At 45.6% G+C, this 24,517-nt stretch overlaps 11 protein-coding genes across 12 annotated transcripts, besides 2 other annotated features; 7 read left to right on the forward strand and 4 right to left on the reverse strand.

The window, feature by feature from the left end:
• Nucleotides 1–310: 310 nt before the first annotated feature.
• On the forward strand, nucleotides 311–1,418 carry TSTA_077210 (uncharacterized protein; the record flags this gene model as incomplete). The annotated part of the gene is made up of 4 exons (XM_002341700.1): nucleotides 311–331; nucleotides 509–701; nucleotides 958–1,131; nucleotides 1,204–1,418. 4 exons carry the CDS (start codon nucleotides 311–313, stop codon nucleotides 1,416–1,418), a joined length of 603 nt encoding a protein of 200 aa, XP_002341741.1.
• Nucleotides 1,419–2,929: 1,511 nt separating this feature from the next.
• On the forward strand, nucleotides 2,930–3,361 carry TSTA_077220 (uncharacterized protein; the record flags this gene model as incomplete). Its single annotated transcript, XM_002341701.1, has 2 exons — nucleotides 2,930–3,010; nucleotides 3,032–3,361. 2 exons carry the CDS (start codon nucleotides 2,930–2,932, stop codon nucleotides 3,359–3,361), a joined length of 411 nt encoding a protein of 136 aa, XP_002341742.1.
• Nucleotides 3,362–4,084: 723 nt separating this feature from the next.
• TSTA_077230 (uncharacterized protein) lies at nucleotides 4,085–5,602 on the forward strand (the record flags this gene model as incomplete). The annotated part of the gene is made up of 5 exons (XM_002341702.1): nucleotides 4,085–4,253; nucleotides 4,303–4,487; nucleotides 4,517–4,682; nucleotides 4,716–5,216; nucleotides 5,526–5,602. 5 exons carry the CDS (start codon nucleotides 4,085–4,087, stop codon nucleotides 5,600–5,602), a joined length of 1,098 nt encoding a protein of 365 aa, XP_002341743.1.
• A 175-nt stretch (nucleotides 5,603–5,777) lies between these two features.
• TSTA_077240 (taf5, putative) lies at nucleotides 5,778–9,319 on the reverse strand (the record flags this gene model as incomplete). The annotated part of the gene is made up of 4 exons (XM_002341703.1): nucleotides 8,308–9,319; nucleotides 7,527–7,924; nucleotides 6,839–7,502; nucleotides 5,778–6,578 (listed from the first exon to the last, which is right to left on the reverse strand). The coding sequence occupies exons 1-4, from the start codon at nucleotides 9,298–9,300 to the stop codon at nucleotides 5,778–5,780; spliced, it is 2,856 nt and encodes a 951-aa protein (XP_002341744.1). The 5' UTR covers nucleotides 9,301–9,319.
• A 195-nt stretch (nucleotides 9,320–9,514) lies between these two features.
• Nucleotides 9,515–9,802: a mobile genetic element.
• A 438-nt stretch (nucleotides 9,803–10,240) lies between these two features.
• Nucleotides 10,241–12,335, forward strand: TSTA_077250 (cell surface receptor/MFS transporter (FLVCR), putative). Its single transcript, XM_002341704.1, has 4 exons — nucleotides 10,241–10,677; nucleotides 10,745–10,857; nucleotides 10,915–11,263; nucleotides 11,329–12,335. The coding sequence occupies exons 1-4, from the start codon at nucleotides 10,423–10,425 to the stop codon at nucleotides 12,106–12,108; spliced, it is 1,497 nt and encodes a 498-aa protein (XP_002341745.1). The 5' UTR covers nucleotides 10,241–10,422; the 3' UTR covers nucleotides 12,109–12,335.
• A 55-nt stretch (nucleotides 12,336–12,390) lies between these two features.
• On the reverse strand, nucleotides 12,391–14,539 carry TSTA_077260 (alpha/beta hydrolase, putative; the record flags this gene model as incomplete). Its single annotated transcript, XM_002341705.1, has 3 exons — nucleotides 13,558–14,539; nucleotides 12,746–12,966; nucleotides 12,391–12,706 (listed from the first exon to the last, which is right to left on the reverse strand). The coding sequence occupies exons 1-3, from the start codon at nucleotides 14,461–14,463 to the stop codon at nucleotides 12,391–12,393; spliced, it is 1,443 nt and encodes a 480-aa protein (XP_002341746.1). The 5' UTR covers nucleotides 14,464–14,539.
• Nucleotides 14,540–15,004: 465 nt separating this feature from the next.
• TSTA_077270 (NADPH dehydrogenase, putative) lies at nucleotides 15,005–16,250 on the forward strand (the record flags this gene model as incomplete). Its single annotated transcript, XM_002341706.1, has 2 exons — nucleotides 15,005–16,022; nucleotides 16,075–16,250. 2 exons carry the CDS (start codon nucleotides 15,005–15,007, stop codon nucleotides 16,248–16,250), a joined length of 1,194 nt encoding a protein of 397 aa, XP_002341747.1.
• Nucleotides 16,251–17,014: 764 nt separating this feature from the next.
• Nucleotides 17,015–17,724, reverse strand: TSTA_077280 (ubiquinol-cytochrome c reductase complex 17 kd protein; the record flags this gene model as incomplete). Its single annotated transcript, XM_002341707.1, has 3 exons — nucleotides 17,015–17,079; nucleotides 17,182–17,304; nucleotides 17,472–17,724. 3 exons carry the CDS (start codon nucleotides 17,722–17,724, stop codon nucleotides 17,015–17,017), a joined length of 441 nt encoding a protein of 146 aa, XP_002341748.1.
• Nucleotides 17,504–17,538: a microsatellite.
• Nucleotides 17,725–17,998: 274 nt separating the features above from the next.
• Nucleotides 17,999–19,336, reverse strand: TSTA_077290 (uncharacterized protein). Of its 2 annotated transcripts, none has more exons than XM_002341709.1 (3): nucleotides 18,965–19,336; nucleotides 18,729–18,900; nucleotides 17,999–18,668 (listed from the first exon to the last, which is right to left on the reverse strand). In XM_002341709.1, the coding sequence occupies exons 1-3, from the start codon at nucleotides 18,973–18,975 to the stop codon at nucleotides 18,135–18,137; spliced, it is 717 nt and encodes a 238-aa protein (XP_002341750.1). In that variant the 5' UTR covers nucleotides 18,976–19,336; the 3' UTR covers nucleotides 17,999–18,134. The 2 variants fall into 2 exon arrangements, with proteins under 2 accessions (XP_002341750.1, XP_002341749.1); XM_002341708.1 differs by having other exon boundaries at nucleotides 18,729–18,903.
• Nucleotides 19,337–19,464: 128 nt separating this feature from the next.
• TSTA_077300 (glycerol-3-phosphate acyltransferase Sct1, putative) lies at nucleotides 19,465–22,218 on the forward strand. The gene is made up of 5 exons (XM_002341710.1): nucleotides 19,465–19,540; nucleotides 19,620–19,899; nucleotides 19,958–20,552; nucleotides 20,621–20,889; nucleotides 20,945–22,218. Exons 2-5 carry the CDS (start codon nucleotides 19,729–19,731, stop codon nucleotides 22,118–22,120), a joined length of 2,211 nt encoding a protein of 736 aa, XP_002341751.1. The 5' UTR covers nucleotides 19,465–19,540; nucleotides 19,620–19,728; the 3' UTR covers nucleotides 22,121–22,218.
• Nucleotides 22,219–22,411: 193 nt separating this feature from the next.
• Nucleotides 22,412–24,068, forward strand: TSTA_077310 (prenyltransferase, putative). The gene is made up of 2 exons (XM_002341711.1): nucleotides 22,412–22,919; nucleotides 22,989–24,068. Exons 1-2 carry the CDS (start codon nucleotides 22,695–22,697, stop codon nucleotides 23,919–23,921), a joined length of 1,158 nt encoding a protein of 385 aa, XP_002341752.1. The 5' UTR covers nucleotides 22,412–22,694; the 3' UTR covers nucleotides 23,922–24,068.
• The last annotated feature ends 449 nt before the right edge of the window (nucleotides 24,069–24,517 follow it).

The following is a 24,517-nucleotide window of genomic DNA, read 5'->3' on the forward strand; positions in this document are numbered from 1 at the left end:
ATAAACCGTCGTCGAATTATGGTCCTCAATGACACCGTGGTTCCTTTCAGTGTGATCGGGATTGAGCAGCGCTGGACTTATCCCTATTAACTGGATAGTGGTTAGCCGTAACTAGGCTGCTTGTCATGTGCTTAGTCACGTATGCAAAATATTGTTTTTCTTTATACGGCCGCCGTAAAGACTTGCCATGCCCCTTTTTACGGCGCGTACGTTTGGAAGGACATAGAATTGCTTTTTGCAACGCGTGTGAAAGCGTACATAGACTTTTTCGGTCTCCTTTACGGTATGTAATCTCCAATTCTATAAAAACATGCCTTTGGAAACTCTTACTGTGTGTACGGGAATCCCCAGGTGTTGAGTATCAACACCGGAATATTAGCTATTCCGGTTCCCTGGGGATATCCCCTTTCTGGGGATCAGTCATAATATTCGAATAACATCAATATTATCAGGCTCATGGGCTCTTTGGAATATCCTTACTGCGTAATCCTGTGCTTCATGTTATCAGGACGTAGCTAAACCAACACTTACCAATTCTCAAATCAACGCCGTTCAGGGCCTTTCCCGGGCTTCGAGGAAACGACGCCGCGGTCCTGAAACGCGCTTCTGTCAGGGCTGTAATCAGCAATGTGATGTCGACTCCTTCATGTTGAGCCGCCATAACGGCCGTTCAACAACGCCCTACTGTGACTGCCATATAAGTGCCTATCTCGCTATTTCCTGATCATGTCTAACGGTTCCTCTAGAACCGCGATTCCTCCGCAAGTCCCAGTTCCTACACTTCATCAACTGCTTCTTCTGAAGCAATACCATTTGCTGTCCAAAATGCAGGAAGCACTACAGTTTTGGATATATCCCAAAAAAGGCTTGCGAGTGGCATTGTTAAGACTCTCTCCTATTACCAGGGCTATAGATCTAACATTTAGTCCCGCAGACGTGCTCCTGTACCTCCTCCAGCTATTCTAGTTCCAGCCATAGCCGCAAATATCACTAATAAAGGAACAACTATTCCAGCCGCAAATAACAAGAATGCGGCTCCTAATCAGCCTATAGTTCTTGCTAATCAACTTCCATGCATCCCGGCCGGCTTTATCTCTCAATACAAATGGCGCCGCCAACTCTTTTTCGGCTGTATGTAGATAGAATACCCATTTTACGGCGCCCTCCATTAGATATCCAAAAAGACCCAGAGATCCACCATAGTTGCTCCGCGGTTTGGCACCTGCTGTCGAAAAGGCAAGGTATTATTACCAGCCATCAGACCACCCCCTGACGACCTAAAAGAGCTTTACACCTCCACTACAGGGCCGGCGATCGCTTTCCAGGACAACATCTGTTATTACAACTCTGCCTTGGCCTTTACATCGATCAATTACCAAGCCGATAATCACATAACTGGTGGAATCCGACCTTTCTAGATACATGGCTAATTGTATGATTGTATCATCTTTAAAGTCTATTAGAGCCAAATAGCAATGCAACGTCAACATATGCCCAGATTTGGTTTTACGATGAAACAATGGCAATGGCAACCCAGTTATCTCAAGCTAATTGATACTATCTGCTGGTTGACAATCCTATCCTGACCATGTTGACAGAGACATTACGGAGTTATAATAATCCATATATTCCACTTTATCAAACAGCCCATGAGCAACTCCAAGCCAACAAACAGCGGCGAACCCTAGTTGACATTGTTTTAACAGCTAAATTGTAGTTAGTTTAAGAAGTGGGTGCCAGCCATCGTCGCGAGAATTTACTAAGAGTGTCCAAAATTGCAGCCATTATCCCTAATGTGGGCCCAGACTGGAAGAAAAAGACCTTCTGAGATATGCATTTACAGCTACAGTCTCTAGATTCTAGTTAAAGAGAGCTACAACGTGCCAACCCCAGTCATACAGTCTATCTGCCTCTTCAGTACGTTTTACTGTTCCCCCTTAGCGATCCGGGTTGGCACTGGGGTCTCCAATTGCGAGAACCTTCTAGCAATATAACAAATATTGACAAAGTTGGTACTGCTATCGATGAAGCCAATAATAACCATAGTGGTGCTGAAGATCCAGAACCAGATAAACCCGAATTAGAAGAGTTTGTTGATGACTATGTGGCTAATTCAGATGATTAGGGACATAACCACAATAGACTTTTGATATTGGATTTTCACGCCTATCATCTATTTATATGCTGTGATAAGTTCAATGTACTCCACCGTGTTAGCCATCTTTTCCAATAATACGTTGTTGACTCCTGGGCCACGATTAATCAGTTATGGTCGAAGTGGTTGCTCAATCATCAACAGGAGATTCAGTTGGATCTCTATTCTGGCAGCACTTCCAGTCTGGCTTTAATGGATGGTCCGGCTCAGGATGCGGATAAATGGGATTTATATTACCTGCTTCTTATATCGGTGGGGACCGTTTTATCATACTAAATCTTAAGATGCCATGGCATTGATCGGTTATTTCGGCCATTCCAATCTTTTTATAACTTTTACAGCCAATCTAAAGTGGAAGGAGTTAGATGATGAGCTGCTACCAGATTAGATAGCTATAGATTAGCCCGATTTAATAGCTGGGTTTTCAATATGAAGGCTAATGCTTTACGTGAGCTGCTATGCAAGAAACATGCTTTTAGACATGCGGTCACCCATGTATGGACAATTAAATATCAAAAGCGTGGCATCCCTTATATGTACCTGCTGCTCTAGGTGCAGGACCACCACCTATATTTATAGCCAGAAATTATCGACGAGATCATCAGCATTGAAATTCCACCTGATGATTGGAACGACGATCTAGAGCTGGCAGGAATTATCAAGTAAGTCATGATTCATGGTCCTTGCGGTCAGCATGACCCTGCCACTTCTTGCATGGAGAAGGATAAACAGACTGGCTAAATCAAGTACACGAAAAAGTTTCCTAAGAACTTTATGGGGTTGACGGCCATCCCAGAGGATGGTCGTCCAATTTATCGGCACCGTGACAATCTTAATATGGCCTTTGTAAAGAAGGTCAAGGGTAAGGATATTTAGATCGATAACCGTTGGGTCGTTCCTTACAGCCCCTATTTGACGTCGCTGTCCAAGGCCCATATTAATGTCGAGATTTGCACCTCCATTATGGCAATCAAGTATCTATTCAAATATATCTACAAAGGGCCAGACCGCACTACTATAAAAATCGATTCCAATGATAACGAGGTGGACCTATATTTGCAATGCCGGTATTGCGGTCCAACCGAGGGCTACTGGAGGATATTCAAGAACCATGTATATGAAGAGTTTCCACCAATCCATCATCTTACAGTCCACGTGCCTGGCGCCTATTACTATTCCTACTATGAGAGCGATACTGCCGAATAAGGGGAGGTTAAAAAACAGGCTGCAAAGTTAATGCTGATAGGATTCTTTGAGTAGAACTGTAGTCTGCCGCCTGACGCACCATATTATAAATACCCCCAGATGCCAATTCATTACGTCTAGAAGAGAAGGGAGAAAAAATGGGCTTTTCAGACGCATAATCGCTCTTCAATGAGCTATATGTATCACTGCGGTCCTAACTGAGAAAAGGTACTCTATATATAGTTACTATTGACTGTCAAGGAAGATCCAACCAATTTTGAAGATCTCCGTACAGTTGATGGGTATCTACATCCAACTTTTTGGGCTGCATGCCAAGCAATGAATCTCTTGGAGGACGACCAGGAATGGGTTTGAACTTTTGAAGATGTAAGCCTTTTCAGAACCAACACATATTTATGGTCTCTATTCACTATTGCTCTTCTATATAGCCCCATAACAGATCCACTAGCACTATGGGAACAATTTAAGCATGCTATTTGTGACGATCTGCCACACTAGCTCTCCCAGCTAGAGGACTGGCTAGATTCTGCTAGCTAACGATCAACCTATATTGATAATTACGGCCTATATCTCGTTTCTAAGATTCGTAATGAAGCCAATCAGACTTTTTTGGATTTCAGCCTACCAGATCCTAAAACAGACTAGCAATCAATATTTACTATAGCTAATTTAGCTGCAGACGAGCTAGCAGTTCGTAAAGAGCTTTAAGCAACAGCTGAAAATATGCTCCAGTTATTTAACAATGATCAATGTGCGGCTTTCGAGAGGATTGTTAGCAATTTGGAGAATCCTAGTTTAAACTATACCAATTTTTACATCCAAGGCCCCGGTGGTACTGGAAAGACTTTTTTATATCATACTCTGTATTCATCTAAATACCCAAGAGCATTCGGTTTGCGATATTAAAGTATAGTCCCAGTTAGCTGAATAGCTCCGCCAAGCTGATCTCATTGTCTGGGACGAGGTTCCCATGACGAACCGCTATATCTTTGAGGCAGTGGACCGTACTCTCCGCGATATCATCAAACACAGGGATTCCCTCTTTGGCAGCATCCTATTTGTGCTTAGCGGTGATTTTGCACAAACCTTACTGATTATCATTATGGTCCCTCGGTCACAGTTATTGGTGCCATGTTGTAGAATTCTCATATCTAGCAAAGTTTAAAAGTGCTTACATTCCATCAAAATATGTGGCTGCAAGGAACTGGAATCAATACTATCTTTGCTCAATGGTTAGGCCGTATATCTTATGATCCAGCTTTGCAAGGCAGTATTGAGCTGCCAGCCATGATACCACAAGTAGTAAACGAGACTGAACTTTGTGAGAGTATTTTTCCAGCTGCATAGTCGGTAGCTTCAGGGTCAAATCCTGATTTCTTGGCCAGTCGAGCCATTCTTGCAGTCCGCAACGTGGATTTGAAAGATCTCAGTAAGTCTTTGTTAGCCGTGCTGCCAGGCGAACTGAAGACTCTTTATTCGGTCGATAAGGCTGATATAGATGGGGATAGCAATGACGGCCGTGAAGAGTTTTCCCATAAGTTTTTACAAATGATTGAGCCGAATAGATTGCCACCCTCCATCTTTACGACACAAGGTTGGGGCGCCAATTATGTTGATTATAAGGAAAGACTTTGCAATGACACTCGCTTGGTCATGATTGGCTTAACTAAGCATATTATTCATGCCCGAATCCTTACCGGCGACCACAAAGGCGAAGAGATACTGATCCCCTATATAACACTGGAATCCTTACCAACCGAAGTGCCTTTCCATCTCAGCCGTTGCCAGTTCCCAGTCAAACTGTGTTTTTCAATCACTATCAATAAGTCGCAAGGCCAATCTTTAGAGACTGTGGGTATTGATTTACGGACGTCTGTCTTTTCTCATGGGCAGCTATATGTAACGTTATCAAGGATTACAGATGTACATAAGCTGACCGTTTTAATGCCAGAGGACCGTATAACTACCAATAATATTATTTTTTCGCGAGGCATCGAAGCCATGGCAGCCTAATTAGATTTTGATATATAATATGACAGCTGTTTATACGAACCGAATCGTTCTTTAGAATAGATATTGAAGGCAAAGAAAGGTTATCATTCATTAATCATGGCCTTACAGCCGCATCCAATAACTCATGAATTCTAAATACTGGACCGAAAAGACATCACTGAGCCTACCCACGCACTCAAACAATCCCGCCTACTGCCTGAGCGAAGCGAGGGCGGAAAGCTTGTCTGACCTAAAGAGAGTGAGTATATCGGGCGAACACTCGTAACAAGTGCAATGCAACAGAAAAGCCTGGTGGCAACTCGCCTATAGTACAATATAAAGACTCAATTCCTTTTAGACCTTCGTTTAAAAAAGATATTTGAAAATATGAGAGTGGCTACAGTATGAAGACATTAGATCAACTTCAAAAAGTAACTCGACCTGAAGCATGTCCCATAGCAAGCATGCTCTCATAGGTGGTAGAACGTGTTGTTCGATACTCTGCAGGCAACCAAATAATATTAGCATCATTTCGAGTCACCCACTCATCGTTCTTCACTAGTATGCTGTTATAACCTTCTGGCGAGAACATCGCTGCGCGGGCCCAAACAGGGCGGTCATCAAGGGTCTGCTGTAGGCTTCCGGTAGTTGGATCCCACAGCTTGACTGTCTTGTCCCTGGAGCCGGAGGCCACTAGTCTACCATCTGGTGAGAACGCCACTGCACGAATCCAATCTGAGTGGCCTTCAAGGGTCTGCTGCAGGCTCCCAGTATCTGCATCCCACAGCTTGATTGTTTTGTCATCAGAGCAGGAGGCCACTAGTCTACCGTCTGGTGAGAACGTCACTGCACCAACCGAATCAGAGTGGCCTTCAAGGGTCTGCTGTAGGCTTTTAGTAGCTGCATCCCACAGTTTAACTGTCTTGTCGTTGGAGCTGGAGGCCAGAAGTCTACCGTTTGGTGAGAACGCCACTGCGTAAACCGGACCAGAGTCGCCTTCAAGGGTCTGCAACTCTGCACTCCAAGCTGATTCGACTTCGGGAAATTTTTGAATCCAATAATGAAGTTTATTGATATGAATATTCCTAATCTTACTTGTTATAGGGCTGAAAATAAGCGCAGATGAATAAAGTTGAAGAGGTGCACAGTCAATTATAGAGATGTGTTTTCGGATAAAGCGCATTGCGTCAATAAGAAATCCGGAAATTTCCATATCTGTATCATTCTAATGGAATGTTAGAATAGATGAATTATAGAAGGCGAATTCACAGGCACATACTACCAATGTTTGTAAGACACTGATTAACTTAATACTTTCTCGAATTCTTCCTAAGAGGCTCAGTGATTCAAGCCAATGTAAAACGTGATCCTGTAGAAATACATGGACTAGGTCATTGTCACTGATACCCGTTTGACTTTCTTTCAAATGGTATACCCAAAGCGGCAAGCATATTGCATGTCTGGCGGTAGATAGTTGGCTATAACTCTTCCATCGATCTCAGCTCGCAACGTTCCGTGATTCCGCAGATTGCATATATTTTCCTGAAGACACCCTGGTTGGGACATTCGTTCAAGGCATTTGGCCGTGATTATCTTGTGAGCTTCCGTCTCATCCACCCAGAATGAGTTTGCGTGACGTTTGTCAGGATCGACGAGGAAATCACGGAATGAGACGTGCAACATCCTTATCGGAGAGTCCACAGAGGATGGCACACTCAGTACAGAGTGAAGAGATGAGAGCTGCCCCTTAATCTGTTCGCTGTCGATGTCAAGTAACGAGGCCAGAGATGACAGTGAAAGCGGCTCAGCCAGGTGAAAAATTGTGCCTACAATGGTTCGGAATCTCTCCATCAGTAATCTTTGTGCCCTTTTTGACTGTCCATGGATCAGCTGATGTAGAATTGGAGAGTAAGTGGCATCCAGCGTATCCATCTCGGAGTGACCTTTTCGATATTCAAGAACCTTTTTCAGCTGGCCTTTCGGGTCCGACCACGCTGGATCTTCCACAAATCGGCACAGGGTAGCAGCAAAAATGAAGAGCGGAACAGCCATTTCAACCAACACTGACATCGACTCTAGGCCAGGCCAGTTAAAAGGAAGTGACCGGCCATCTTTCGTATACTTCTCCTGGATTTGCGCAAATCTGTATCTGAGGAAAGTAGTAATGTCTTACTTAATGATAGGCTGAGGTATTTCATGAAGCTCTATATTCTCACGTACGCCTTCAGGTACATCCGTAAATCCAGATCGAATTTGCTGCTCCGGTCTGCTCGTGATAAATATTTGTAGGCTCGGTGACCATTTATTTATTGTTTGTGATAAAAGGCGAAGAAGATTGTCTCCATCCTGCGCACATTCATCCAAGGCATCAATCACTATAATGAGTTTCGGGGCTTGGGAGAGATGATCCCAAACCTGGGATAGAGGTAGATAGATCAGCTTCTCAAACTGCTCCCCTATCGATTTGTCAGATATATTGGGATCGGCATCAATTACCATTTCAATGTGAGCGACCAGGGACGGAATCTTGACCAAGAGCTGGCGCAAATGGTGGTAAAGAGCATAGCCACACTACTCCGATCAGCCTCCCCTCGTTTAAAGAAGAAACTGGCTCCTAGTTTTCCTTTCTTATGTTGATTTTCCTGTTCCAGCCATTCCTTTCAACCAGAATATCGACTTTCCTTGTCCATTTTCTGCCCATTCTCTGATTTGACGACGCAGGTCAATTCTTGTTTCTGGGTGGCATCTTGGATTAAAAACCTCATCAGAAGAGTCGAATGCGGAGCCCTTTGCGTACGGCAGCTTCGCAAGTACTTTCTCGCGGCGTCGATCACTATCTAGGATCTCGATTGCAGCATTTGTCTTTTGACCAGTACTATGTACTTCTTTTATGCTCTTCTCAACTATCGATTTTGTTAATAAAAGGAGTTGTATAATCTTCGCTCGAGACTAACCCGAAGAAAGTACATCACTGATCCTCTTATCCACTTCAACCTTATTTGGCGGAATGCGAGAGAGGAGGTCTTTAGTGTAGGCAGCTGCAGCCACTGCAGCATATCCTTGCCATTCTTTATTCTTGTGAGTCGGAGTAGTCGCAGATACCCCGTATAACGTATAACAACACACGGGAAATAGTTCATCAGTCCTGCAGCTTCCATTTCGAAGTAGAGAACATCATTCTCAGCAGAAAGCCTGTCTCGAACCAAGGCATTTCTCATCAGCTGGTTCGCAGACGCAATCAAGCCATAATGGATCGCTGGGTTATCCTCTTCGTCACTTTGGTCAGGCCGCACGATCAACTTCGATTCGTCATCTCCACACACTACTGCACAACTCCTTTCGTCATTGGGAGGATGCACAATGTGTGATTGATATAATCGATCACTACTGAAATCTGGTTGCTTGTACTTTCTCTGCAGTCTTGGCCGCTTCTCAAGCACGGTATTAATAGTTTCATCAAGCTGATGGCCTTCCACTTCATACTCAGCTTCAATGCCACCCATTGCGGCACGAAGCAGGCCAGGAGGTTGGTCTAAGAAACCTGTGGTTCGGAATTCCTGATCTTGTATTGTTTTCCCAAAATCATACTGAAATAGACCGCCCTTTCCATTTTTGGGTGCGCTCACCACAACATCGCCGAGTCGGATATCATGCTTTTTACTAGGTGCACCACCGATGCCGACCATAAGGCCGATCCTGATGTTGGGAAAGGTGCGTACCATATCTCGTGCGACACTGGCTGCAGCCGCGATCCCATACCCCCCCTTTGGCAGCTGAGCGATCACCACGTTGTGCTTCCCCATCTCACCCAGTGTGTAAATGTTGTTATCGTTGACAGATCCATACTCCAGGCTTTCATGCTCTTTGTCCAGAAAGGCTTTTGCGGCAACATATTCTGTAGTGATGGCGCAAATCCATCCAATGGTGTATTTGTTGGGATCTCCCATCCCTGGTGGAACCCAGATCTTCGCGATTGACAAACCTTGACTCGATTTGAGGAAACTTTTTGGACAAGAGAAATGATAAAAGCGTTCAACATGGGAAGAGAGGAGATGTCTTAGCAGTTCGGCCTTGTCTTCAATTAACCCCGCACTCCACGTGACACCTTTGCAAGACTGTCACTTTTCATGCATCCAGTGAACGGAGCATCTACTACAGTATCTTTTCTGCATTCTGTTCTCTTGCTTTTCTCCGGATGGTCTTTTTGGACCACCCAATGGAAGTAAGTGTTCTGCTAATAGTGGATGTCGTTGTAAGCGTGCCGAACTCCTCCCATATAAATAATGCTATCTTATCTAGGTATAAGCCAGGCTTTTCAAGCAGATGATCCCTGTGATGTTCTGAAAGTTGAGATGATGTACTAAAATGGAATGATGAGGGGACTTCAGACTCTCTGCCTAGATATGACGATACGTGTAATTTACAATGAGGTTTGGAGCATCTATTGGCATATGGCACGAGGGTATCCTTGAATAAAAAGGATTTCGGGGTTTGATTCTGTTTAATATATATAGATACTATAGCAGACTTACCGTCACTTACGTACTTATCTGTCGATAACATGTGAAGAGTAATTACAACCGGATCCGGAAGGTTGGCCAATATTCTTGTCCAGCCACAACACACGAAGGCTCACAGTATGGCTTGATACTGGCAGAGCGTTATCGCGTGAGTATCTATAAATGGCAAGCCAGAAATTTCATCCTCGGCAACAAAAGTAGGATCAATCAATTAAGCCTCAACTACGGAGTAAAGGCTTTAGGGCAAGATAAGTACAAAGATCCCCCCGGCGTATCAAATGCAACCCAAGGCATTTCCCCGCACCCGGCATTCACATGAGGTACTTTCGACTTCAACCTTGATTCTTTCTTCCATTTTCTTCTCTTCATGGCATTTTTTCTTTTCAATTAGTTAAGTCTGTCTATGAAGAACAAGCCTCCATACAAAAGTTCCGGCCGGAGTCAATAGGGGTAGAACTATACGTACCAGTGTTTCGGCCTGCAAAGTCTAAATAGGGTAGGATGCTGTGAGACTTAAATCACACACGAGATGTTCTGCTTGTTTGAGCCATGAATCTTCAGAGAACATCAGCAGAGTACCGGAATGGGACATCTCTCGACGAAGGTGCAGACAACCCTTCGCCGTCTGTCCATGGAGAAGATAAAAAGGACATCGAGATGGCCTCGGCAAAATCCGGACCGTCTTATGAGGTGACGACGATGAACGCGGATACGATGACAACAGCACCCGTATACAAAGTCTATAAACGACGCTTTTTCGGGTTATTGCAGCTGGTTCTGTTGAATATTGTGATTAGTTGGGATGTATGTTCGACTCGGAATCTGTGTTTTATCTTGACTGCTGGACAGACTACTAAGATAATGCACATAGTGGTTAACCTTTTCTTCAATCTCGAGTACATCGGCCGAATATTTCAGTGTATCAGAAGCCACGATCAATTGGCTGAGTACGGCTTTTCTATTTGCTTTTTGTCTGGCTACACCGTCAGTTTCACCTTCCTGCTCTCCCAGGCACGCAGTATTGCTAACCATCCAGTCCAGTGTGGTGATGTACATGTTGAACAAAGGAGGTCCCAGAGCGGTCTTCATCACCGCCTCGGTACTCATCCTAGTAGGTAACTGGATCCGATATGCCGGCACCAAAGCGAACAACGGTATCTTCGGCGTGGTCATGTTTGGACAGTTGCTACTAGGTCTCGCTCAGCCGTTTGCTCTCGCTGCACCAACCAGATATAGCGACTTGTGGTTTTCAGAAAAGGGCCGAACGAGTGCGACTGCGTTGGCGACTTTGGCCAATCCACTGGGAGCAGCTATTGGTGAGCTCGTCGATTCTGTGTGGACTTCCGAACCGGGAGATATACCCAACATGGTCCTCTATATCTCTGTCATAGTACGCCTCTCTTCATTGGTTGCGATCTCTTATTAGAATATTAGTCTAACTCTCTGTTTGCGCAGTCAACTGTCGCTTGCGTTCCATCATTTTTCATCCCAGCAAAGCCTCCAACACCACCATGTGCCTCTGCCGAAGTAATTAAAACTCCTTTCCTCGAATCAGTCAAGGGCATCTTCCGAGTTCGCGAATTCTGGCTCATGTTCATCCCCTTTTCCGTGTACGTTGGCTTCTTCAACAGTGTCTCAGCCCTAATCAATCAGATCCTGGAGCCATACGGATTCTCCGAAACCGAAGCCGGCGTTGCAGGCGGTGTTCTCATCATCGCCGGCTTGATATCCTCTGCAATCGTCTCACCCATCAATGATCGTTTCAAGAAGTACCTACTCATCATACGAATTGCCATTCCCATCCACGCTATCTGTTACATAGCCCTCTATTTCGCACCCTCGAGTCCATACGGACTTACCCCCAGTATCGTCGTATGCGCACTCCTAGGCGCAAGCGCATTCGCACTCTTACCGGTTGCGCTCGAATTTATCGTCGAAATCACATATCCTTACTCGCCGGAAATCGGCAGCACACTGCTTTGGACCGGTGGTCAAGTGCTTGGCGCTATATTCACAATTATCCAGACAGAGCTCAAGGCTGGTCCAAATGCCGATCCGCCAGCGAATATGAAGAAATCACTTATTTTTAGTGCCGTGGTGGCTTGCGTAGCTGCTATATTCCCGTTGACGCTGGGTATGTTCGGGTCTAATGTCATTAACAGGCGGTTGGAAGCGGACCAGGCGCGATATACAGGTACTGTGCAGTTGGAGAATCGGGGTAACGGCATTCATTGATTAGTAATTGGATTATATTGTGGAAGTTGGATTACCTGGCGAGCGCCCATCTTGCTATTGACGTCGATGAATTTTGTTTATTTTTCATTATATATCCCTCCCTCATTTCTCTGCAAATAGTGTACATATGCTGATCCATCGGACCCAATGACGGAGCTCGCGTTTCGAACATTGAAATCTTCCATGGACATATTTAGTACGAATGGCAAAGGATCTTGATTTACCACAACGGCTCTTTCATTATTTCATACTCTCTAATCCCATCTTATTCCAGAATGCTTGTCAGGCCCTGTCGGAAGCACAGTCAAGCCACGCAAAAGATGCTAGTAACTCTTTTAGTTCAACCCATGAGCTAATCCTCAAATATCCGCGTAAGCTCCATGCCTTGGATATAAACCATTGTTGATAATTGCTACCCTCTGCAGTGATACCTACAATCACTGAACACCACAGAAGAATCTCCGCAATAGGCTGGGAGTCTTCCTGCTCTTCTAATTTGTTCATGCATTCAAATACATCACGAGTCAATTGATTCCATAGAACCGTCGTTTGAGGAAGAGGTGATACCAGAAGCGCCCTATATAGTAGCCCCGGTTTCCTACAAATCATGTAAATGGCCACAGAGGCGTTTTGTTACTCTGTCGAACAGCTTCTTTTGTGGAAAACCATGCTTGGTCGATCAGTTTCGTCAGGAAGGCTGCAGAGACGATGCAAAACCTGCGCTCGGGAGTCTCCAATCATGGTCAGAATCTTTGGGCCACATGTTCGTTTCGGAAGAAGCTCGATGGCTTGAGTAATCTCGCTAAGATCGAGGAAGACTCGAATTATGCTTCCCTTTACAGGAGGATAGAGGAGAGCCTGTTGCTTGTAACATTTGTTTCCGGAATTCGAGGTGATTCAGAAATGTTGGGCATTCGAAGAGGGGGGCCATAAATTATTGGTTTTCCATCTGGTAATATCAATGGAAAGGCTGGTCTACATCCGAAATTGATTACAATTGTCAATCCTGAGCTAGAATTCAACTCCTGGTTAGAGTGCCTGCATTTTTTTGAGGGAGATAATGTTGCACGAAGAGAAAAAGATTGGCTTACATTGATATCAGCCATGCTAGGCCATGAAGTTTAACGACATGCAGGCCACCGCTATTGAGCACAATTCGCTACCCTGACTAGTTCAATGTTATGAGTAATTATGTTTCTTGGAGATTCATGACGACGAATCACAGTAAAATAATTATTAGATATACTGGATGTTAAATTTATTTTGGTGGCTAGCTTATTGGATATCGATTCTCCTATTTTACGTAGAATATGGAATTGAAGCATGACATGATGGGAACTTTTGTTGAAAAGTATAGGACACTAAAAATCACAAATTATATCAATTGCACTACCTCATTAGAATCCCCAAGCTGTTAATAAACAAGCTAGAATATATCACGAGAGATACGATTCCATCCCCTTTCGCTCCGGGATTGATGAAGTTCAGATTCCATTGCGGGCCAAAAAACTTCAAAATAAGACTGCCAATTTCCACCGTCTCTGTCTCAACCGCAAAGTGGCCAGCATCCAAGAAATGCACCTCAGCATTCGGCAAATCACGCTTAAAAGCTTCTGCACCAGGTGCGATGAAAATCTGATCATTCTTACCCCAAGCCGCGAGTAAAGGCACCTGAGATTTTTGGAAATACTCATGAAACTGAGGATAAAGCGGGAGATTCGTCCGGTAATCCCAGAACAAATCGATTTGGATATCCGAGTTGCCAGGTCTCTGCATCAATGCATAGTCTAATATATAGGACTCGGGAGCCACGACTCGAGATTTTTGGGTGCCTTCCTCGTATTGCCATTTGGTGGCTTCGAGGCTTAGGAGACCAGATGCTAATTTCGATCGAACCTTGGGATCATTATTGGTGTTCCACAGCTCTCGAATCTGGTCCCAGAACTCGCCCAAGCCGTCTTCATATGCGTTGCCGTTCTGAGTGATGATTGCTTGAACTCCCTGTGGCCTTGCGAGTGCCAGTCTGAGGCCCGTTGGAGCACCGTAGTCGAAAATGTAGACAAACTTCTCAATGGATAGAGTGTCGAGAAACTCTAGAATAGTCGTCGCAAGATTGTCAAAAGGTATATTGGAAATCTTTGTTTTTACCTCTGTGAAGCCGAATCCAGGGAGATCAGGTGCACTCACACGGTATTTTGTCGCCAAGATAGGGATGAGATTGCCAAATTGGTGGGAAGAAGAGGGGAATCCATGAAGGAGAAGGATTACTGGTGCAGACTTGTCACCGGCTTCACGATAGAAGATGCTAGTCTTGGAGGTTGGAAGCTCCAGGGTGTTGAGAAGAGTAGTCGACATTTTTTACTGTTCCAATTGGATGGATAAGAGAAGTGATTGGGAGATTTCGTAAGAAGTAGCTGGTTGATTTGATACTGAAATACAAGGACTTCTGGAGATAACAGGCTGTATATATACTCATGGGCATCGGCCACCACGCATATCTAATTAGTAGTGGCACAGAATCGGTCCAATGAAGCTTTCAGATATCATTGCCTCGAAAGGGTAGGTGTACTTAGTGGGATCACTAAATTAGGGTTGTCAGTGTGTCTATGACGATGACAAATTAACCTCACTTTCTTCTTCCGGGTAATGGTTAACTAGAGACTGCAATGTGACAAATACACCCTTAATCGAAGTAACCTGTCAGCCACCGAGAACCTGTCTGAAAGGACTAGAAACTAGCTATAATGGCACCTTCGTTCAATGATTGATAAGCATTTAACCTTATGATGTTATTTAGACCGTAGTATTTCCCCTCTCGTATTCCTCCTCTCGTTACCCTGCCGCAGATTTGTCATTTCATAACTTTCGCAATAATTAGTTCACTGACGTCTTTACAATGCTGAAAATGGGTTCAACGGGCCCAGGAATACTTCAAACGCCCTATACATCACGGTCCCTGAATCTTACTCACCGTGTCGTTCTAGTTCCGATGACTCGGATGCGAGCATCTGACGAAACAGGAATTCCCAATGAATCTGCGGCCATATACTACGCAGAGCGCACCATACCTGGATCTCTCCTGATTTCTGAGGGAACTGTAGTGCATCCACGTGGCAAGGGCTTTCCCCAGACACCTGGCATATGGACACACGAACAGGCCTTGACCTGGAAACCGATTACAGATGCCGTTCACAAGGCAGGAGGAATATTCTTTGTTCAGTTGTGGCACGTTGGTCGAGTATCAGTGCCCTCACAAACAGGGGGTTTGCCTCCGTTTAGTTCCACTGCTGCACACCTACCGGGTGAACATATCTTATTCGGGGATGATAACGGCACTGAGTCGTATGTCGACTCACATCCTATGACTATACAAGATATAAAGGATGTAGTAGGCCAGTTTGCTCATGCAGCAAAGCTGGCAGTTGAAGTTGCAGGATTCGATGGCGTTGAAATCCATGGTGCTAATGGGTATCTGCTGGATTCGTTCGTTCATGATAATATCAATACTCGTACTGATGAGTACGGTGGCCCAATAGAGGCGAGACTCAAGTTTCCATTGGAAGTGGTAGATGCAGTCATTGCGGCTGTGGGCAGTGAGAAGACAGCAATTCGATTGGCACCATATCATGTACTACAGGAGACGAATGATAGTGATCGAATAGGGACTTTCTCGGTGTTTTGCGCGCTTTTGGAAAAGAGAAACCTCGCATACGTGCACATTGTTGAGCCTAGATACGACCAATTGAGTCAGGAAGGCGCTTTTTCTGGGAATATCATGAGACGAAGTGAGACTTTAGATACCTCAACTGCAGCTTCTGCGTCTATTTGGCCATTCAGACGTCTTCTGAAGACTACAACGGTTATTGGAGCTGGAGGATACGATGGGACATCAGCCGCCCAAGCTATTGAGGAAGGTGAGAATCAGTTTCAATATTTCAGCCGGCGGCACATGACTGACTGCATCAGGTCAAGTCGATTTGGTCGCGTTTGGAAGATATTTCACCTCCAACCCAGACCTGCCCGAACGGCTATTCAATGAGCATCCTTTGACTAAGTATCATCGTCCTACCTTTTATACTTCTGGCATGGATGGATACCTAGGATGGCCTCGTTGGAACGAGGAAATTGCTGGCCGTCAATAAATTATTCATCATTAGACCCTACTGCTATGATTCCTTTTTGGGAAATTTGTACATAGTCAAGCGAAGTTCAGATCAACATAGACCGAGTGAGTGAAGCTTACGTCAGTGATTTGACATACGTGACCGGTGACCAGCTATCTTCTCCAAGGATAGGATGAGGACAAGGAGATTCAGGGTTTCAGGAGAATCATGACTGATTCTGTACCATTCCAATGTAAAAAGCTTCGTACAGTGGAACTGCTGTAGGTCCCCGCGTAAAGAGAGGCTTGCGCAAGTCCAGATGTCTGAACCGACATTGCGAGACGACGGTTGTCATGGTGAAAGGTTGGAGATACGTGAGCCAAAATCTAAAAACCAGCAACTCAAAAACATAGGAAAATAAACATTGAATCGGGATAGAAGACAGTCACTAGCTACCTGTACATAAAAAGTGAAACATGACGATCTATATTCACTTTTTCGCATTGATTCTTCACCAAGGTCAGGCACCCCGACTTTTTGACGGCCGGGGCTATGCAACACTTTGAATGATAATACATAAATTCGGAGCAAAGAAAGATTCGGAACAGATGCTGAACGATTTTCGAAACCAGGATTCTATAGCCGCTCCATAAGCTCTGATCTTTCCTTCTCTATTTCTCTGGGCGTTTATGTGTCGTTTGCAGTACGATTCGATGGGAGGGACATTTAAATTGTCTCCATTAAATCGGTTTTCCTCGCATACGCAACGGCACATAAGCGTGATACAATCAAAGATTGGCGCTTTACCGCAAGCTCTTCCAGAGCTGGGGGGCAGCACATTGGGTGGCGCAGTGCTGGAGGTGGAAGACTATACAAGGGATTATGTCAGTATATGATTATCTTCATGAAAGTGATGGAAAGGTAATCGAAATTATGGTAAACAATAGGAAATTGCTGATCGAGTGCTTACATTCTTCAACGCAGTCTTCCTTGGGTCCGCTGGCGTCGCCGTCCTCCTGTTGGCGTGTGACACGCTCAACACATTCGTCGAAGTGGTGCTTGTAGGGAGCGCATGTCTTGGAGTTGGCGCATTCTGGTTAGTCATGATTAGCTGACTGTCTTACGATACCTTTGAATCCATCACAGATGTACTCTGCTCTTCGCATGACCTCATACTGTCGCGCGTATGCAGAGACGTCCATTCGCCGATAACAGCAACTCTGAAAACAGATACAAGTCAATTGCACTGGATGGACTCACCCTCCTCGAGTTTTGGCTTGATATCCTCGGGCTCTTCCTCCTCCTCTTCTTCCTCTTCTTCTTCCTCAGCTTCAGGCTCAGCCTCCTCGGTAGCTTCGGAAGACTCCTCGGCGGGTTCACTGGACTCCTCAGTCTTCTCGTCCTGTTGTTCGGCAGCGCTGTCGTCGTTCTGCTCGGCGGGAGGAGCCTCAGCATGAGCTTCGGCTAGGCCGAAGGAGGAGACCAAATCGGAGAAGAAATCCGTGAGACCCATTGTTTTTCTGACCGTGTCAGCTCACTCAATGAGCGCAATTGAGTATGTTGGAGATGGGGTGGTGGGAGTGAGTAGAATTGAAAAAGCGTGGACGGTCGGAAGTTGAGGTTATGAAGCTTCCTTGATGGAAAAACGGGAAACGCAGCGGTCTTCCCGGTCCCGACGCTGACTGGCCAATTCCCTTACACGTGATTGGCTCGTACCCGCTCCCACCCGAGATTGTTTATAACATCATTTTGCTAGCTACATCTACTGTGCCAATTGCTTTGATTTCAACATAGCATAGATTATTGCGTGTCTACAAATCATTATACATTAATGCCGTAGCGCTCAGAATATGGATCAGTACAGAGTCGACAAAGCTGTCATCCGGACTGATGGAGACGGTGCTGGGACCGGAACGATATGCTCTATCGTGCCCGTCGAAGCTGCTCTTCTAGTTCTTGCGCTACACTCTGTTGTTGCACTTCTTCGTACCCTGGCGGAGGCTCCACAGGGGCAGAAGAGGTTGTATCTGCAGTTTCTGTAATGGGTGGTTGCACAGCGGCCTCGATTGACTGAGCTTGACCAGCATTCGAGGTATTCGGTCCATCATACGCGGGAAGTTCGTCGAGATGAACGTTTGTGAAATTGACTCCACGACCGTTCGAAGACCGAACAGATGGCGACCCACTGTCCCTCGCATGTTCAACGGCTTGCTGAAGTCGGTCTTTTATACGCTCAAAATTGGTGTGGAAATCAAAGGCTCCTCCTTCCTTAAACGTGACCTTCAATTCCACCAGTTGTAATGGCGCGGGGATTCCTCCACCGGGAACAGGTTGTGCTAAGACGGTCCATGCATTCGGACCAAAGAAAGGTGCAGAGACGTGGCTATCGTGAAGGTTTAGAAGAGGAGCAGTGAATGATTGCATTTGTTCGCTTGGTTGGGACGGAAGATAAACGATCTACAGAAAGTCCACGCAGTTAGCATAAAATCATACACTAGACCCGATTGGAAGTCGCACTCTTTGATTTGTGAGATATAGACAGCCCGAACTACTGGATATTGAGAAAGCTTCCTTTCCTTGCCAAGAACTGGGAGGTTTGAGCGACAGTGCTGTACGTGGGGGAGAGGTGTAAATGATGTGTTCATTCGGAAGACGGACGAAGCCATCTTTGCCTGAGAGCATAACCCAACTGCTTAGAATCGTTAGCATCGTTTTCAGAAACGGTCAAGGAAATGAATCTGGGGAAGTCGCACTTCAGAGACATTTTTCCTCACATGTAAGTTCCTCAATCCAAACAAATCTTCCTCGGTAGTTCAACAAGAAACAGCTAATGTTGCTTTCAGCTTCGCGGGTCCGTTAGTGATCAAGTGTTGTTGCAGCTTTGACGAGGACTGAAACCGCATTCTAGACGGATGGAGGTTTGGAGGGGCATTTCAAATGACATCGGCAGCGACGGCAATAACCATTATGTTCGACGTATTTGTGATGAGTAGATCAAGTTCATCAGAGATTCAATCAACATATGTTAGATAAACAAAAAGCAACTGTGTCTATCATAGGTTGCATAAGCAAGTAGAAAGAGGTGGAAATGTTACTCGGAGCTGAGTGTTTCCTGCTTCCGCGCCGCCTCAGGCTGCAAGGCAGCAATGTCGCATGGGTTTTTAAACTTCTAGAAGCATCACCCCACTGTCAAACCTCGACATGAGACTCTTTTTTTTTGAGATGTCTGCTGTTCACGTCGTCTGAAGAATCTATACTCATCACTGACATTTATCGAAATATTACCGAGTATATATTTACACCACATGCAGATAGACGTGTGTCGCGCAGTAAGCTCATCTACGTCATTACCCCAGATTACTTAGACATTGGCATTATTGTGACTGATACCTGATGTGCTGTACGCAGAGCTTGTGCCTGATGACCAGGTATCGATATAATCACAAGGATTCGAAAAGTGCGACATTACCAAATTGCGACCCCTAAACACGACATCCGACATTCACACAGCCTTGAAATGGCGAAGCCGCCATACATTCCACCCCAGATTGGGTGGTTATACGACCTGGTGCTCTGGACATTTTCAGTTCTGGTAGACCTCTTCTTCAGAGAGGTACATCCACGCGGCTCATGGAAAGTACCGAGAAGAGGACCGTTGATCATCGTCGCTGCTCCCCATGCTAATCAGGTACGATATGCATTTGGCTATTATTCAGAATCATAGTTGACCATTACGGTCCATGTAGTTCGTCGACTCGCTCATCCTCATGCGCGTCGTTCGGAGAGAAATCGGTCGTCGTATTTCCTGGCTTATCGCGGAAAAGTCTTTCAAGCGCAAATTTATCGGTCTCTTATCACGAGGAATAGGAGCAGTTCCCGTAGCCCGGGCGATGGACAACATGAAACCGGGAACTGGAACCATTTATCTACCAGATCCAGTCAATCAACCGACCCTTATACGCGGAGTAGGAACGAAATTCGATGGTCCCGGATTCGAGCCGGAAGGCACCATACATCTTCCCACAATCAATGGCAATTCATATAGCGCAACTATTGCTGAGATTAAAGGACCCGAGGAGCTGATTCTGAAGAAGCCAGTCAAGGAGAAGGACGCCCTTTGCCAATTGACTGGTAGGGCCGATATTACAGATGATGGGAAGTTCACTGGAGATGCCTCGACCGTGAAGTCGGACTTTCAAGGTACCAAATTCAAGGTTGCACCCCACGTAGATCAGAGTGCAGTGTACAAGGCAGTTTTCGGCAGGTTAAGCCATGGTGGATGTATCGGTATCTTTCCAGAAGGTGGTAGCCACGATCGCCCGGAGTTGCTACCATTGAAAGGTATGGCCGAGACACCCTATATGAATAATATTTGCATCATCATCTTGTGCATACTAACATACTTTTAGCTGGTGTCGCAATCATGGCTCTTGGTTCTCTGGCTGAGAACCCAGATTCGGGCTTGAAGATTGTACCATGCGGAATGAACTACTTCCATGCGCATAAATTCCGGTCACGAGCTGTGGTCGAATTTGGAAATCCAATAGAAGTCCCTCGTGACCTAGTTGAGAAATATAAGCGAGGTGAGAGGAGGGAAGCCGTTGGTGAACTCCTCGATACCATTTATCATGCACTCTTGGCTGTAACCGTGAACGGGCCTGATTATGAGACCTTAATGGTAAGTTTGATCATGCAAAGGAGTTCGCTAGTTATGTCGCTCACCATCTCTGTAGGCTGTTCAAGCTGCTCGGCGTCTATATAACACCAAGGGAAAGAAATTGCCTCTACCAATGGTTGTAGAGCTGAACCGACGACTGATCACAGGCTATGCACACTTCAAGGACGACCCTCGTATCGTCAAGCTGAAGAAATCCATCACAGAATATAATAAACAGCTCCGGTTACTAGGTCTTCGTGATCATCAGGTCGAATATGCCAGATTCTCGATTATTAGAGTGGTCTCCACATTGATCTACAGGTTTATCAAACTCACCCTCCTTGCTATTGGCACATTACCAGGTCTTGTCTTATTCGCACCTGTTTTTGTTGCAACAAGATATATTTCCAAGAAGAAATCACAAGAAGCATTGGCGGCATCGACAGTCAAGCTACAGGGGCGAGATGTCATGGCGACGTGGAAACTGTTGGTAGCGTTAGCCTTTGCGCCGGCGCTGTACGCACTCTACATTGTGATCTTTACATACTGGACCTATCGCAATCGCATACAAGGTTACGTGCCGGAATGGGTCCCATTGTGGGCAGTGGTCCTCTTAGGCGTTGTTCTGTTTCCTACCATCACGTTCGCAGCCCTTCGCATTGGAGAGATTGGTATGGACATTGTCAAATCTCTTCGACCGCTCATACTATCCCTCAATCCCTCATCCGCAAATACTCTCGTGAAGCTCCGAGAACGTCGAGCCGAGTTGTCTCGTGAAGTGACCGACGTCATCAACACGCTTGGCCCTGAAGTCTTCCCAGATTTTGATTCAGCGCGCATCGTCGCCGATCCATTCAAGGGATACAAGCATGGCGACAGCGATAAGGGTGTGGAAGCTGACCATGAGCTCCGATCAAGACCCCAGATTCAAAAGACCTATACGACACAAGAGCCGCTTCCTCGCAACGAGTCATTCCACGACTTGGCCAATTTTGGATTTTTCTCCAATCGGCCTGCGAGCCGTAGTCGCAGTCGCAGTACGGCTGGTGTTCGTCTCAGTTCAAGTGGATCAGTTCAACCGATGACCGAGGTGGACGATCATGATCGCCTTGAGGAAGTTAGTAAACGCATTCGGGGTGCGATGAGGGAGCGTGGCAAGGAACGTCGGCAACGGAGTGAAGATCTAGGTTGGGAGTCGGTCAGCGCGGGGTCAATAACGCCATCAGAGGATGGAGAGAAGAAAACGAGGTGATACAATTATACTCGCTGATGTTGAAGGGAAAATACTGTTTGTTTGTTCTTTTGTATGTGAATAAAGGATACCTGTATGTACGCTAGCAATGTCTTAATCTGATTTAGTGTTTCTTTTTTTCTTTGCTCGTGCTGAAGACCAGAATACACACTCTACCTAGGTACTCTTCAAGGTGATGGTATAAGTATACTGTATTTATATCTACTTCGAATGGTCCAATCACCTAAAAGCATGTGAAGGTGGGTCTGTGGCCACGACATCATCTCCGCATTTTCAGCTTCATCCTCAAATAACTAGAAGACGATCATTACTGTCATCTAATTGACTCTGCTGTTTTTCATTGTCTGGTTTAAGTCTCTATACATATGCATTTACATATTTAGCGTGATTTACGACCACTATTTCAAACACTATTGCCTCCAATCCTTTCGCTTCTCCGGTCTCCAGACTACCGATCACTTTATCCTCCGACCCTGAGGACGACATCACGCTATTCCCCCAGTCACACTACGTGTCGTGCTTCGATTACATCTCCAACTCGATACATCTCGCATCCACATATAGATCTATCAAAATGCCGACGTCCATGCATTTCTCCCATCTCCGAAAATGGATCATTGCTTCACCCCCCGTCGAATTCATAATCAACAGAGTGAGAGAGTTGCTTCTAGGCGCCTTGAGACAAGGGCCCATTCCACAACATATTGCCTTTGTCATGGACGGGAATCGCCGGTTCGCGAGGAGTCATGGGATAGAGACTATTGAAGGACATCATCTGGGATTTGAAGCTTTAGCTAGGGTGAGTCTTAAGCCGGCGGTGTACTCTAAGGAGACGAGAAGGAGAAAGATTAATGTTTGATTTGTCCAGATACTTGAAGTTTGCTACAAGAGCGGAGTCAAGGTAGTAACAATCTACGCATTCAGTATCGAAAACTTCAACAGGTCGCAATTCGAGGTCAACGGGCTTATGGACATGGCGAATGTAAAGCTTGCTCAACTCGCTCAGCATGGAGATATCCTAGACAGATACGGAGCCAGCATCCGGTTCCTTGGTCGCAAAGACCTACTCAGACCCGACGTTGTTGCAGCAGTGGACCGGGCTGTTGAAGTTACGAGTCGCAATGGAGATAGAGTTTTGAATATATGTTGCCCTTATACTTCCAGGGACGAAATAACGCAGGCAATACGACAAACTGTGATTGACTACAGCACACCTTTCGAAGCAAGTCGGGGGAATAGAGCACGGAAGCCGTTTTCAGAATCGCATATTGCATCGAACATACGGGCACAAAATATGAAAGATCAAGAAGGGAGCGGAGACGCAGACTCAATATCCGCCTCCTCACAGGATGAAGACAATGGTTCACCCAGCGCCAACCACGCAAACAGTGGATATGATTCCCCCTCCTCTTTCTCATCATCTACAACCCTTCATCTCAACGGGCAAAACAACGGCAATTCTGACCTCCTATCACCGGAATTCATCACACCCCAAACCCTAACAGAACGCATGTACACTGGTAACAATCCTCCTATCGATATCTTAATCCGAACCTCCGGCGTTGAACGACTGAGTGACTTCATGCTCTGGCAATGCCACGAGGATACCGAGTTAGCCTTTCTAGATGTGCTCTGGCCGGAATTCGACCTATGGCATTTCTTGCCAGTTCTCTGGAAGTGGCAGCGAAGAGTCACGAAGTCATGGAAAGGAGAAAGCGGTCTTGACAATGACGACTGGAAGGGTTCAAGAGACAACAATATTTCTGTTGCGGAAACTACAACGCAGATTGAGGCGTTTTAGATTTGTGGATTTCGTTAGCGAGGCTCAGTACTGTTGTATATGGTAACCTCATGTAACATTAATAGACCCCCTTCCTCGAGCCAGTGAACTGATGCACGGGCTTAGGACTAGGAGAATGTACCAAAATTTTATAATCATATACCAACGAGAAATCGTCTTTGTAGATATATCAAAACTTAGGATACTGCTTTCCGAATTCTGTGGACTTTTGTTTAACCGTCTCGTCACTTCTCCCCACCCTAACGGGGGCTCAACGTCCAAAAATTGGATACGTCGTGTAAAATGTCTTGTAGTCCAACAACGCCATATAATATTCCAGTATCTTGCATGCTCTGGAGCGCCGGCCACCTAGATTCTGAGTGATCAAGTGCCTCTGTTGAATAGTCCGCAGATGGTGACCATGTCTGCGGGTGGGAACAATGCTAATCTGGCCGAACTCCTGAACTGGTGCGTATATCCAGTGGTTTACGCCCACCTGGGGTTCTGGTTGTGATCAACGCTTGTAAGGCGCTCGTGATAAGGTCAACAGTCCCGAATACGTCCAAGTCTTGACGGGCTTGATTCTTGCGGTCAAGAGTAAGAGGGATGACCCTTCC

This window comes from Talaromyces stipitatus, genomic scaffold, assembly GCF_000003125.1.
Source record: "Talaromyces stipitatus ATCC 10500 scf_1105507295523 genomic scaffold, whole genome shotgun sequence".
NCBI lineage: Eukaryota > Fungi > Ascomycota > Eurotiomycetes > Eurotiales > Trichocomaceae > Talaromyces > Talaromyces stipitatus.